At 52.4% G+C, this 14,562-nt stretch overlaps 1 protein-coding gene across 1 annotated transcript in view; it reads right to left on the reverse strand.

The window, feature by feature from the left end:
* Nucleotides 1–14,562, reverse strand: part of Rasgrf1 (Ras protein-specific guanine nucleotide-releasing factor 1) — an 84,538-nt gene that overhangs the window by 32,167 nt on the left and 37,809 nt on the right. Inside the window, exons 6-13 of the mRNA XM_013011956.1 lie at nt 12,563–12,642; nt 11,448–11,641; nt 11,064–11,173; nt 9,454–9,572; nt 7,647–7,807; nt 7,045–7,108; nt 5,856–5,992; nt 4,395–4,477 (exon numbers count right to left, since the gene is read on the reverse strand). Of these exons, the coding sequence (XP_012867410.1) occupies nt 4,395–4,477; nt 5,856–5,992; nt 7,045–7,108; nt 7,647–7,807; nt 9,454–9,572; nt 11,064–11,173; nt 11,448–11,641; nt 12,563–12,642 (948 nt within the window). The remainder of the gene's footprint in view (nt 1–4,394; nt 4,478–5,855; nt 5,993–7,044; nt 7,109–7,646; nt 7,808–9,453; nt 9,573–11,063; nt 11,174–11,447; nt 11,642–12,562; nt 12,643–14,562) is intronic.

A 14,562-nucleotide genomic window follows, 5' to 3' on the forward strand; every position in this document is an offset into this window, starting at 1 on the left:
TGTAGGAAAGGAGCCATAGTTCCAGTGCACCGGCTCCTCCCCCACCCACAGGAGATGGGAGCCAAAAGGAGCTGAGCCAAGAGCCTTGGTTCCTGTGCTGCTGGAGAGCTGCCTTCGGGGACGGGGAGTGTAGCTTGGTAGTAAAGCACTTGACTGGAATGCACAAGAATCGGGATTCCCCCTAGAGAAAAAGAACTTTCTTTGGAAACACTCATGGTATTTAAAATGTTAATGAACCAATATCCAATCTGCATCAGTGTCTTCAATGAGCGGCAAGATAAAGATTTCTTTTTATGGTAAGAAAAACATGAAAAAGAAAAAAGAAAACTTGCTGGGCACCGTGGCTCATGCCTGTAATGTGCACTATGCAGGAGGTTGAGATCTGTGGTTTAAAAAACTGGAAGTGTAGCTGTGGCTCAAGTGGTAGAACACTGGCCTTGAGCTCAAAAGCTCAGGGATAGTTCCCAGGCCCTGAGTTCAAGTCCTGGTATAAAAACAAACAAGCAAACAAAACTCCATTATCCTGAACAAAGCTCAGAATATTATCGACAACTTGGGAGGAGGGAAGCCATTAAAGTGAGAGAAAATGGCACCAACACAGAATGGGCAGAGAGGGTCTGCTGCAGATCTCAAATGGGAGAGGTTCTGGAAAAGCAGCAGTGACAGGAAAGCCAGAAAAGCACCTGCAGATAGAGAGGGCCTACAGGGCTGAGTTGTGACAGAGCTGACGGCTGCAGGGCTTTGCTGGGCAGTCCCCACGCTGACTGCCCCTGCCCCTCACAGCCTGCTTCTGCATGGCTGGCTTGTCTAGAGGGAGCGAATCCACCCATCACAGACCCCAAGGCACCCTGAGCTGCCTGGCATCCCCCGCTGCAGAGAACCCTCTGGCCAACATTTAATTCTAACACCTTCTCTGGAGGTCCCTTCTGTCACCAGAGGGGTAGAGAAAATGGGAAAACGCTTCCCTTCCCAACCTGCCTCTTCTTTCTCTTTCCCCTTTTCTCCCTCCCACTATTTTTTTTTTTTGTGCTGAGACTGGGGCTTGAACTCAGGGTCTCAAGCTCTCATTTGGCTTCTTCTCTCAAGGCTGGTGCTTTACCATTTGAGCCGTACCTCCATTTCTGGCATTTTGTTAGTTACCTGGAGATAAATCAGCATGGATTTATCTGCTCAGATTGGCTTAGAACTTTGAACCTTGGATCTCAGCCTCTTGAGCAGGTAGGACTACAGGTATGAGCTACTGTACGCTGCTTCTCTTCTTCCAATTTCCCTCTTCTCTGTTCCAAACCTCAAAGCACTGTTGGCTGCTGAGCCTCTGATCACCCCAAAATTCTATGAACTTATTCTCAACTTCAACTTCCCTGTGTATAAAATAGGAGATTCGTAACTTGGGTGGAATGCCAGTAGCTCTGTGTGTGTGTGTGTGTGTGTGATCTCTGGTTATTTCCAGATCCAGCTGCAGAGAATGATGAGATCGATTAATTAGGAGCCAGGCCGGTTACTATGGGGATTCACTTAGTAATGTCTGCCAGGCCTCTGGCTTGGAGATCTCTGCCTTTTCCTTCTTGTGTCTTCTGACGGAAATATCTTCTGATGGTAAATTGGGCTTTCCTGCTCCCCCAGCCATTCTTGGTGAAATTTCTGGGTGGCACTCTGCCTTGCTGGCATCTGTGGGGACCACTGGCTTGGGAAAGGAGCTTACCTAGGATGTGTGCCCCGAGTCCCCAAGCCTGGGGGGGCATCCCAGTGCTGAGGGACGCTGGTGACACGGCTGCAGAGCCAGTGCAGGAGGGCACAGCGCACTTGGGACTCGGGGACACAACACCTCTAGTTACAGTCTGGTGACAAGGCAGCAGAGCTGAAGCTGGGGCTGTGCAGGACAAGTGGAGGCTGACAGGAACACAGCCAGGGAAGCGCGGGCTCCCCGGCTCCCCAGGTTCAGGTCCTGCACCCTTCTCCAGCCAGAGCAGGAAGCCAGGGGGAACCCAACACCCCTGTGTCACCCCAGGAAACCCACCGCCTTGCCACCCCCGCCCATCTCAACAGCCCCATTTCTCACCACCCAGCTCACAAATCACTTACTTTTGAGAAATTCCAATTGTGCTATTAAAAAAAAGAATAAGTTGGGCGCCAGTGGCTCACGCCTGTCATCCCAGCTACTCAGGAGGCTGAGATCTGAGGATCGTGGTTTAAAGGCAGCCTGGCTGGGCAGGGCATTCTGGGAAGAGGGACTCAGGCTCAGGGGCAGGAGTGATAAATAGTTCCGTGGGGCTGTGGCTCCGAGGGGACTGGTTTGAAATGTCACCAGATGTTACCAGACTGTCTGTCCCCATGGCCTGGGTACAGCAAGGCTCGCGGACCCGGAACAGATGCTCACACAGACTCTTAGTGAGTGCACTGTGAAGGTGGGGTGGTGGGAGAGGTGGGTGGAGTGGGGGTGGGGGTGGAAGACACAGCTCGCTCTCCCTGCAGCCCCCCCAATGCTTGCTGATGGAGTAAACATCAAAGACCCAGCACAGAAGCTAGACCACATGTGGGGGTGTGGCTGATGCATTGCCAGATGCACGGTGCACCTGCCCAGCCACACTGGCCCATCCGCCAGCCTAACTTGTAGTTTTTGCCAAAACTTGCTTCTCCTGGGTTAGATGGTCTCTTGGGAGACCAACACAGGAGCCACCAATGGCTGGCTGGCAGGGTGAAAGACCTCATGAATATTCAGTGTCCCACATGTCCACCCACCCCAGGAATATTCAATGAGCCCAATACCTCACAGATACTAATTGTGTCATGAATATTTAGCTTCCCTCTGGTCTTTCTGTACTTTTTTCTCTTCCACATACAGCTGCTGTAATGTACTCTCTGTATACCAGGTCTCGCAAGCTGTTGGTTCTTGCAGTTCATCTCATCTTTCCTTCTGGCTTATTTTATTTTTGGTGCCAGTCCTGGGACTTGAACTCAGGGCCTGGGCACTATCTCTGAGCTTTTTCACTCAAAACTGGCTTCCTACCACTGGAGCCACAGCTTCACTTCTGGGTTTATGCTGGCTAGCTGGAGATAAAGAGTCTAAGGGACTTTCCTGCCTTAGGCTGGTTTTAAACCAGGATTGTCATCTCGCAGCCTCCTGAGCAATTAGGATGTGGTTTTTGTTTGAATGCTGAATCAGGATCTGGAAGACAAGAAGGCAGGATGATCTCACCCTGGCAGAGTGAGGATCCTGGCTCAGGAAGGTTTGTTGGTGGGCATGCGCAGAGGAAGGCCGTGACTCCAAGCCTACCTCTTCCTGCTGGGGCCAAACCTGCAGCCTTTTTTTTTTTTTTTTTTTTGGTTGGTCATGGGGCCTGAACTCTGGGCCTGCGCGCTGTCCCTCAGCTCTTCAGCTCAAGGCAAGCACTCTACCACTTGAACTACAATGCCACTTCTGGTTTTCTGGTGGTTTATTGGAGATAAGAGTCTCATGGACTTTCCTGCCTGGTCTGGCTTTGAACTGCGACCCTGGGATCTCAGCCTCCTGCGTAGCTAGGATTACAGGTGTGAGCCAGCAGCACCAGCCTACAGTATTTTTCTGCCAACACCAGGGCTTCTTGCATGCTAGGCAAGCACTCTACCACCAAGCCACATTCCCAGCCAATTTTTTTTAAATTTCCATAGATATTATTTTATATGATCAGAGACACATACATAGGCATTGTGCCTTTGTTTCTCCCCTAAGAATGTTCTCCTTTGGTTTCACTCTGTGCTAATGCCTAGAATACTATATAATTTATCATGTCCTATTGTGTTTAGATCTAGCTTCTGCAAATGAGAGAATACATGCACCTTTTGTATCTCTGAACTTGACTTACCAAACTTAACGTGATTTGTTCTAGGTCCATCCATTTCCCTGCAAATAGTACTCTTTCTAATGGCTGTGTAAAATTTCATTGTGTTTAGGTACCACTTTTTTTTTTTAGCTGGTCCTGGGGCTTGAACTCAGGGCCTGGGCACTGTCCCTGAGTTCTTTTGTACAAGGCTAGCACTCTATCACTTTGAGCCACAGCTCCATTTCTGGTTTTCTGGTCGTCGTTAATTGGAGATGAGCGTCTCATGGACTTTAAAGCCTGGGGTGGCTTCAAACAGCAGTCCTTAGATCTCAGCCTCCTCAGTAGCTAGGATTACAGGTGTGAGCCACCAACTCAGGCTCCTATTACTGTCAGAAAATAATCCACAGGTATGAAACAAACTGTAACGAAGATAATTAATTAATCCAAACACACATGAACTCAAAACAAGCATGTTAGAAAGTAAACGTCTCAACCCGCCCAAGGGAGACCCAGTGTCCTCTGAGCCCCAGGCACCGGTCATCTGCCGGTAACAGACGCCACACGCAGCGAGCTCAGGACAGGAGAAGGACTTACTTGATCATCTGTGGGACGGTGACCTTGGAGTTTTCTTCAAATGCATTCATCATGAGCCCATTACATCGGATGTTGTCCACACACTGGAAAGGAGAGGGGCCAGGGTCACAGCTCTGGGTCCGTTCTGGGACCCAGGCCCGCGTTCGGGGACCCAGGCTCTGATGAATGACAGGATCCTTAGGCTTCAATGGTGTCATCCAGTGGACCAGGGCAAAGTCAACTCGGGGTGTCCCTGGGGCTGTAATCCTAGCTACTCAGGAGGCTGAGATCTGAGGATTATAGTTTGAAGCCAGCTTGGGCAGAAAAGTCTGAGATGTGTATCTCCAACTACCCATCAAAGAGCTGGAAGTGGAGGTGTGCCTCTAGTGGTAGAGCACTAGCTTCAAGCGAAAAATCTCAGTGCAAGCCCTAGTAGACAGACAGACAGATAGACACAGACACAGACACACACACATACACCCAGAGCCTGATCCCTCCCTGCTTTTCCAGGCCTTGGGATGAGGCAGGCAGGCTGGAAGGCAAGCAGGAGGGCAGAGGGGCGGGCAGGGAAGCCTGTTAAGTGGGGTGCAAAGCTGAGGAAGGAGCTGGCAAGCAAGGGGGTTTGGGGGCAGTGGACCAGTGCTCCAAGTTCCATGGGGACTGACCTCCCCCAGCCCTGAGCAGTAGGAAGGAGGAGCCGTTCCATTCCCAGCCCCGTTCCTTCCAAGTCTGCTTCTGCCATCAGTTCTATGACCCTTTCCCAGCCAGCACCTTGCTCCTCACACTTCCAGTACCCACAAGCCCTTGTGGTCTCCTGACCAGGGATGACCCCTTCCCAGACAGCACCCTGCTCCTTGTACTTCTGGTACCCAGAAGCCCTTGCAGTCTGCTGACCTCTTGACCGTTCCAGGAGCCGCTCTCCAATGTGGGTAGCGGGCACCCCCCCCGTCCCCAAACATGTCAGACACTGTTCTTGACCCTGGAGAGCTGCATGGCTCTCTCTCCGAGCTTTCTGTCTCATCTAACAGCCGTGGCAGGTGGTGTTCAAGACTTTTCTGTGTGTATTCCAATATCCTGGGGCTTGTACTGAGATTTTTTTTGGTCACGGAGATTGAACCTGGGTGCTGTCCCTGGGCGCTTTTGCTCAAGGCCAGCACTCTACCACTTTGAGCCACAGCACCATTTCTGGCTTTCTGGTGTTTTATTGGGGATAGAGTCTAACGCACTTTCCTGCCTAGTCTGGTTTTGAGCTGTGATCCTCAGCCTCCCGAGCAGCTTGGATCACAGGTGTGAGCCTCCAGTGCTTGGTTTCTCAGACTATACGCTGAAGCTGGCCCACAGGACTTTGCAGTTAGATGGTTGAGCTGGGCCTGGGTTGGTATTGTGGGCCTGGAAGTCTCTTCTAGCAGAGTGGCATACCTAGTCATCTTTCTGTCACCTCCCTCACCCTCAGGTACTTGAAGAAATAGCGACACTGCTCACCTGGCTGATGTCACTTGTCCATGCTGCCTTCTCTTGTCTGGAAGAAGCCACCAGGATGACAGTGAAGGGCGGGGATTCCTTTGGCTCCACCCCGATCTTAAAATCCAAGTGCTCAATGTCCTGGCCGGATCCTTTGGCTTCCAGTGGCAAAGCACGAAGTTAGCGGAGTGAGTGTGGGAGCTTAGGGGATTGGAAGACTTTATTTTCCTTTGTGCTGGTCCTGGGGCCTGAACTCAGGGTCAGGGGGCTCTCCCTAAGTGGTTTCACTCAAGGCTAGTGCTCTACCACTTGAGCAGCAGATCTGGACCTTTTGTTGGTTCACTGGGGATAAGTCTTATGGACTTTCCTGCCCAGGCTGGCTTTAAACCACAATCTTCAGATCTCAGCCTCCCGAGTAGCTGGGATGACAGTTGTGAGCCACCACCCAGTGGAACTGAGATTTTTGAGGTAGGACTTAGCTGACATCCTCTAGCACAGGGCACACTCTAGGTCTGCACCCAAGGTGATGCCCAGACTGGCAATTAACTTCCATGTCTTAAACTTTTATGGGCTGGGCTGGAACACGCCAATGCAAAAGTAAATTGTAGGGATTTTTATTACTCCTTGAATTGAAAATCAAAGACAGGGTCTCCAGTGTGCTAGCTCTAAACCCTCGTAAGCTGTTTATTGGAGAAAACACGGCCTGAGTTTTAAAGGTTCTTTTTAACAAGTTTGTATTCAACAAGGGTGCACTTGAGTGGTGTGGACTGTCGACTCCAGCTCTGGGCTGTTTCTCAACTCACTGTTGTGTGACCCACAAATGGAGAGACTGAGAGCTGGAGCCGATGGCTCTCTCCTGTAATCCTAGCTACTTAGGAAGCTGAGATCGGAGGATCAAGGTTCAAAGCCAGCTCCCAGAGGAAAAGTCCTTGAGACTCTTATCTCCAATGAACCACCAAAAAAGCTGACGTGGAGCTATGACTCAAGTGGTAGGATGCCAGCCTTGAGTAAAAAAGCTAAGAGACAGTTTCCAGGCCCTGAGTTCAAGCCCCACTACCAACACACACGCACACACACGCACACACACACACACACACGTGCACACACTTGAGCACACACACACAGGCGCAGCCAATGCTGAGCTGACTTCCGCAGGAATGTGTGTGTGTGTGGGTGTGAATGTGTGGGTGTGCAGGTGTTCTACACTGACCTTCCTCGTCTGTGCTCTCCGCGTCTTCCAGCAAGGTGCAGTCAATGAGGGATATGACTCCATTCTGAAAAAGAGCAGCCCATCACTGGATGGGGGTTGGGAGGTCTTTCCCAGGCACCTATGTGTCCGTGTGTGTACACTTGCACGCATGGCGTGAGCGTGCCAGTCTCGAGGCTGGAACTCAGGGCCTGAGTGCTGTCCCTAATGGTTTTTTTTTTTTTTTTTTCTTTCTCAAGGCTAGTGCTCTCCCATTTGAGCCACAGCTCCACTTCTGGCTCTTTACTGGTGAATCGGAGATAAAAGAGTCTCAGGCTTTTCTGCCCTGAAGGAGGATCCTCCGATCTGTAGCCTCAGCTTGGATGACAGGCATGAGCCGCCAGTGTCCAGCTCATAGTCTGTGCGGTTAAAGCAGGGTGTGTGTGTGTGTGTGTGTGTGTGTGTGTGTGTGTGTCCACCGCCCCCAGGGTGGAGCCTGCTGTGACCCTCCCCTCCCCTCCCCCTACCTTGGTCAGGTGGCGCTTCTCCCCTCCCCCTACCTTGGTCAGGTGGCGCTTCTCCCCTCCCCCTACCTTGGTCAGGTGGCGCTTCTCCCCTCCCCCTACCTTGGTCAGGTGGAGCTTCCCTCCGGAGCCTCTGGTGCAGATGATGAGATGTTTGGAGAAGAGGAAGCACTGCCGCTCGCCCTCCTTCTTGAGTGACAGGGACCCCAGGCGCCCCCTGGTGATCTTGCCCTTTTCCGACATGGGCACCTGGATGAGGGACCCTGCGGGAGAGGAGACCCGAGGCTCACTCCCACGATGATGCTGGGGCTCTGGCCTGGCCTGAAGATGGAGGTGAAGGGAGCAGCAGAGGGCTAGACCAGCCCAGCTCCTGCCATCCTCCTCAGGGCAGAAGGTGGAGCTGGGCCTTTCCTCCCAGCCAGGGGTCAAGCCCTTGAAAGCAAATGGATCCTGAGGACCTGCCTTTCCCTTCCACCCCCTCCCCTGCCGTTGTGTGAGAATGAAGGCTGGGCTGGGGTCTGGGGTGGCAGAGGCTGGACAGCACGGAGGGACCAGCAAGATACATGTAGTCACAGGAGCTAGCATGTGTCAGTCACAGACCTGGCTGCATGCAGAGCCCATCCTCGGCCTGCCTCCGTAGCAGACATCACCACTAAATAACACAGCTGGCTGTGGAGCTTAGACTTGGCCGGTGTCCTCAGGAAGGGGCACGGGGAAGCCACACTGGGGAAAGCGGGTAGCTAGCATGGAGCCCATCTACTATCTCACTCTGGACAATACTTGCATGGAAAGCATCTTGTCCTGTAATTCTCGCTACTCCGGAGGCCGAGGAGGCACATGAGACTCTGATCTCTAATCTGCAAAAAACCCTATGTGGAGCTGTGGCTCAAATGGTAGAGTATCAGCCTTGGAGGAATGAGAGTGCCCAGACCCTGAGTTCAAGCATCAGTGCATGTATGCATAGACGCACGCACACACACACACACACACACACACACGAATCTGGTGCATGGGCTGGGAAGGTGGCTCAGTGGTAGAGTGCTTGCCTTGCATGCCTGAGGCCCTGGGTTTGATTCCTCAGCACCACATAAGCAAAAAGAAAAAAGCCAGAAGTGGTGCTGTGGCTCAAGTGGTAGAGCGCTAGCCTTGAGCTGAAGAGCTGAGGGACAGCGCCCAGGCCCAGAGTTCAGGCCCCACGACCCGACCCCCCCCCCAAAAAAGAATCTGGTGCAGTTTACAGCAGCCAGAAGATGGGCAAGGTTGGCTCTTGGCTGGAGTATCTCCAGGAATCTGAAGAAGGCTGGGGGTCATCTATGAATGCTGGCACCAGTTTCTAGGACCCCGGGCCTGCACAGGCCTTGGTCAGTTTTCACTTTGGGTAGTGGGGGAGCGCATTTTGAGAAAGAGGTCACATCTGAGACAGGCGGGGGGAGGGGTGGAGCCCCACTTCACCTCTCAGATCCCTGACCCCAAGGTGAGCTAGGCCTGGAGGAGAACCAAGAGACTCTGACTTTCCCAAACCCCAGAGAAGGGTGAGTAATGGGCAGAGGAAGGAGTCAGACCCTCTCCTCAGCCTGTGTCCTCATCTCTCAGGGCCTACTTCTTCCCCCAAGGCGCCGTGGCTGTGTTTACAGGAGGTCCATGGAAGCTATGAGGTTTGGGCCATGAAGCATGATGTTTCCCTCCGAAAAGAACAGTGAAAATCAACCTGACCCAAACCTCTGTGTAAAGACAGATCCTGACAGTATGACAGCCACGGTGCCCACCTACAGCCCGGGCAAACGCTGCAGTCACAGGAAGCTGCGGGGCCCGCCGTCAGCCCGGGCAAATCTGCAGCAGGCCTGGCACATGCCGGCCAAGCTGCTCCCGGCGTGGCAGGCTGTGGGGGGCGCGGGCACGCTCCACGCACCTTGTCTCACGAAGGTCTGACTGGTGTCCAGGAGGATCTCACAGCCCTCGATGATCATGCGCTCGATAGCCAGGTTCTTCCGGATGTTCTCTGTCTCACTGACCTCATCGTGCATGATCCTGCAGGACAGGAAGCAGAGCCGTGGGCCCCACCCAGAATTCTCAGGTGGGCGCGCACCTGCTAAGTGCTTACTCTGTGCTAACCAATTCCCGTGTGCCACCTGACTTTTTCTTCCTTGAGCCCAGAAAAGAGGGAACAGAAGGTCGCCGCTGAGAAGCAGGCCTATCAGATTTCCAATTCTGAACCCCGTGGAACAGACAGCAGGTCCAGCTCTAGCTACTGGAGCAAGGTCGGAGTCTTTATTTGCCTCTCCCTCATTCTTCGACTGACCTTATTCCTGCCCATAGAATAAGGTTCATTTTCCTGCCTCAGGGCCTTTGCACTCCCCCTCCCCATCTCAATCTTTATATGGATTATCTGTCCAGTGTTGTGTGGGCCTTGGCGATGGCTCAGGGGTAGCGTGCTCTCAGCCAACTTGTGGGAAGGGATCCAAATAATGCAATTTGACTCAATTTGTCTCTGTAATACCTCATCTTTCCAGGAGATGGTGGCATTAAACTTCACGTCAAAAATAGCATGGTTTGGGGGGGACAGGGTTTTGGCTGCCCAATTTGTCTTTGGAGGGTTTCCAGGGTCCTAAGACAGCAGTGAGCAACTTGGGGGTGAGGGGAGGAGGAGGAGTTCTGTACAAATGCCAAGTCTACTCCAAGAGCTGCACAAAGTTTTTTGCTTACTGATGGCTGCAATGGGGCCATGAATGCTACCAAGAGGCCTGGTGAACTTAAAAAGTTCTCCCTGACATTTTCTGGTTTAAATGAGAGGGGGCGTGGCTTGAGCAGGATCTGTGATGAATTTGACCAGAGTGGTAGTGAACAAATGACACAAGGCTCCTCTGAGCCTTAGTTTCCCCCTCAGTGGGATACTGGGTGCTGGGATAAGAGCGGTGGCCCTTTGGGTCATGGCTGTGACCAGTTATCTGGTTCTGCTAGAAGAGGGGCATCTGAATTGGGTTTCTTCTTTCTTTCCTTTTTTTGTGCTGGTCCTGGGGCTTGAACTCAGAGCCTGGGCGCTGTCTCTCAGCTTTTTGCTCAAGGCAGGTGCTCTAACACTGCTCTCTTCCCATAGTTCCTCTTCCCACTTTTTGGCAATTAATTAGAGGTAAGAGTCTCATCAACTTTCCTGCCCAGGCTGGTTTTGAACCTTGATCCTCAGATCTCAGCCTCCTGAGTAGCTGGGATTACAGGCGTGAGCTGCCATGTCCAGCATCCAGCAGTAGTGGTGAGACTTTAAATGCCATCTCCAAGCTGGGCATGACAGGACTTCCCTGACCCTCAACTCCAGACACGGGTTCTCAGAGAACCAGGATCTGGGCAGAGCGCACGGCAGTCCCTGGCAGTGCGCTGTCTCAGGAGATGGGTTGAGTGTCTTGGGTGCCTGGGACAGAGCCCCACCCTTGGGACATGGCGGGACTGTGCCCTCCCTCACCCCCGTATCTCTGGGGTACCTACAGCCCTCTGGCCCCGCGAAGGTGCACTGCGGACAGGGCTCACCTGGACAGCTCCTCCAATTTCGACTTGGCGTAGTCAAGGCTGTTTCGTTCCACGTGTTCATGGGGCGTGTGGGCCAGAAGTTCGTGGAGAGTGAGAATGTACCTGGGGATCTGTGGGCGGCAGGGGACGGGGGGGGGGGACAGACAGGGACAGAGGGATGGGAGCAGAGGAGAGACAGAGCAGCCCATGAAGGCATGAAGTCAGGCCCCAGAGGAGGGCAGGCTATGGTTTGGCCTGGAGCATTGGGATCTGGTGGGAAAAGGAATCCCTGATGGGGTCTCCAGGAATTCCTTCAAGTACCCCAGAGGCCACGCCCAGGAACACAAACCACGCCTCCGAGTCCCAGAAGCTCAAGCCACGCCCCCAGGCCCACCCAGCGGTCACCTGGAACATGGGGTAGGTGAGGAAGGTCTCCAGTGTCCTCTCCTCGCAGTCGGGCTTGGCCTCGTACTGCTTCAGCAGCTTGTCAAAGTCGCGGTTCTGCTTGCAGTGCGCCAGGATCTGCAAGCTGTACTGGTGGTTACGCACGAACTCCTGATAGATGTTCAGCATGGGCAGCAGGATGTCGAACAGATCCGCTGCGAGGAAGGGTGAGATGAAGTGAGAGGACCCCAGGCCTCAGCCCAGCAGCTGCCCGGGTCTGAGCTCCACCCCTGGCCCTGGTGAGGAACCACCGGCCCTCCCTCCCTTCCCTTCCCTTGTTTGTCTCAATACTGGGGCTTGAACTCAGGGCCTGTCCCTTTTACACTCAAGGCTGGTGCTCTGCCACTTGAGCCACACCTCCACTTCCAGTTTTTTTTTTTTTCTGGTTCATTGGCGATAACAGTCTTTCGGATTTTCCTAAGGCTGGTTTTGAACCATGATCCTCAGCTCTCAGCTTCCTGAGTAGCTAAGATGACAGGCATGAGCCACTGGTGCCTGGCTGGGGATACTTATTTTTGGAAGGACTCTAAGAGCCTGTAACAGAAGCTGGCTGCGTGGAGGATGCTCAACATTCTGGAAGACCAGAGCGTCATGCAGCCGTCAAGAGTTCTTTAGTCATGAGAAAACATTTCAGCTATAATTTTAAGGACCAAAAAAAAAAAATCAAAACAACGCACGGCAAGATTCAAACTGTATCATTTGGAATGTTTGCAATTACAGAAATGGGATAAAACCTGCTCAAGATCTGTGCACAGCAGAATCTGGATGGGAACCAGTGGAGTGTTTGCAATTTGGAGGCAGATGATGGGTGATATTTTTAACCGTTTCCTACTTTTTGGGGGGAGAGGGAGTGTTTTTAATGTCCTCCAGTGAGTCTGTGTGCGTTCTTTTTAAACGGGAAATATGGATCAGAAACGAAAAATATTTTGCTTCAACCTAGAAATAGGGCTTTTGACAGTTTGTTGTTTTTTTCCTGTGGGTCCCCCCCTCCCCTGGCCTCTGTGATTTATTGGGTCCCACTTTGCAATGTTTAAGGGAAGATTGTTCTGGGGCTTCTGCCAGGGCTGGCTACTCACCCAGGACCAGCGTGGGCCAGCTGGAGATTCGGGCCTTCAGGCCTTGGTAAAAGATCTGATGCAAAAACATGATTGTCTCGCTGAAAGAGAGAGCATGAGGTGAACAAACTCACCCCGAGCCAAGTCCTGGCCCTCTGAGGGCCCTTCCCGACCTTGGAAGGGTTGGGGCTGGGCAGCACCTGTCCAGAAACTGCCAAACCTCAGGCCTCCAGCTTTAAGAAGTCTCACTGGAGCCTAACACCAAGCTCGGGCTGACTGGTTCAGAACGCACTGCTATGAAGGTGACCGGGGGTCCTGAGATGTGTGGTGGGACCGCATCACTGTAGAAGACAGAGCAAGAGCCACTGCTTATGTGAAAAGACAGGGCTCTTGAGGACCCACGGAGAATGGGCTTCCAGTCCGCCTTATGTCACCTTCCAAGCTGGGTGACTTTGAGCAAGGTGCTTGGAATCTCTGAACTCTGAGTCCTTCTGGATAAAAAGCAGATGACATGAGAAACTCCTGCAGATGGACTGCTTGGACTCGGTGGGGGCCCCCAGGGTCCCCACAAAGGCCCCCTTTGGGGAATCTCAGCCAGAGGAGTCAAAAAGACACTGAAGCTGGAGGCCAGTGGCTCAAGCCTGTAATCCTAGCTACTCAGGAGGCTGAGATTTGAGGATCGTGGTTCAAAGCCAGCCAGGGCAGGAAAGTCCATAAGACTCTTATCTCCAATGAACCACCAGAAAACTGAAAGTGGTCCAGTGGCTCTAGTTGTAGAAGAGCTGAGGGACAGTGTTCAGGCCCGGAGTTCAAGCCCCATGATCAACAAAAAACAAAAACAACCCAAAACACTGAGCGCCCTGTCCCCACATGGATCAGGAGCTTCTGTGATTCGTGTTAGGTATTTTGGAAGCCTGGCCTAGACACTGGCAGCTTGGGCCCTAGGCGGCTGGGAAACAGCCTGGGGTCCAATGCCTGTGCCTGCTCATCTCTGCAGCCCCTCCTGCCATTGGAGGGTCTCCCCAACATGTCCGTGGCCTCTGGTAGCACACCCCATTTATTGAGAGAAAAAAGCCTGAGGCTCAGGGGTGGACCCTCAATGGAAAGGGAAAGGGAGGGGGGAGGGGAGGGGGAAGGGGAAGGGAAGGGGGAGGCGGGAGACTGGAAGGGGGAAAATGGAGGAGGAAGAGGTATTTCAGCTCTGAAAGCAAGTGTTCAAGATGCCCATGGAAGAGAAGGAAGCTTTTTCAACTCAACAAATTAGAAACCTCCGAAGAGAGTACTGTAAGATACACAGGCACTCTTAGAGAAACACTGCAGGTTTGGCTCCAGACTAGAAGGCCAGAAACTCAGTTCACATGGATTCTTTCCATTTCTCAGTGCATATAAAAGTAATGTTTCTACCACACTGTAGGCTACTGACTGTGCAGTAGGATTGAGTTGTGTGTGTGTGTGTGTGTGTGTGTGTGCATGCATGTACACTGATCCTGGGCTTGAACTCAGGGCCTGGGTGCTGTCCCTGAGCTTTTTGCTCAAGGCTAGCCCTTTACCACTTGACCCACAGCTCCATTTCTGGTTTTTTGGTGGTTACTTAGAGATAACACACTCATGGACTTTCCTGCCCAGGCTGGCTTTGAACCACGATCCTCAGATCTCAGCTTCCTGAGTAGCTAGGATTATAGGTGTGAGCCAATGACCTGGCTCACTATTCTTTTTAATTGTACATACCCTAATTAAAACCACTTCGTGGCTAAAAGATGCCAAGGATCACCTGTGCCTTCAGGTGATCTTTTCTTTTTTTGGTAGTACCTTGCATTTAGGATTGCAATCTATTTATCTTCTAGTCCTTTGGGGGGGGGGAACTGCCAATCTCTGGTCTCTGTAGACCATTCCCCAAGAATTGTGCTCTGTCCCCGCTCACAGGGGGTTTATAGTTGGGGGGAGTGTTTGCACCAAAGTGTACTACTGAAGTGTGATGAAGGCTAGCTACAAAAGAGACAGCTGAGGGTCCTCAAACTTCA

Source organism: Dipodomys ordii, unplaced genomic scaffold (assembly GCF_000151885.1).
Source record: "Dipodomys ordii isolate 6190 unplaced genomic scaffold, Dord_2.0 Scaffold15, whole genome shotgun sequence".
Lineage (NCBI taxonomy): Eukaryota > Metazoa > Chordata > Mammalia > Rodentia > Heteromyidae > Dipodomys > Dipodomys ordii.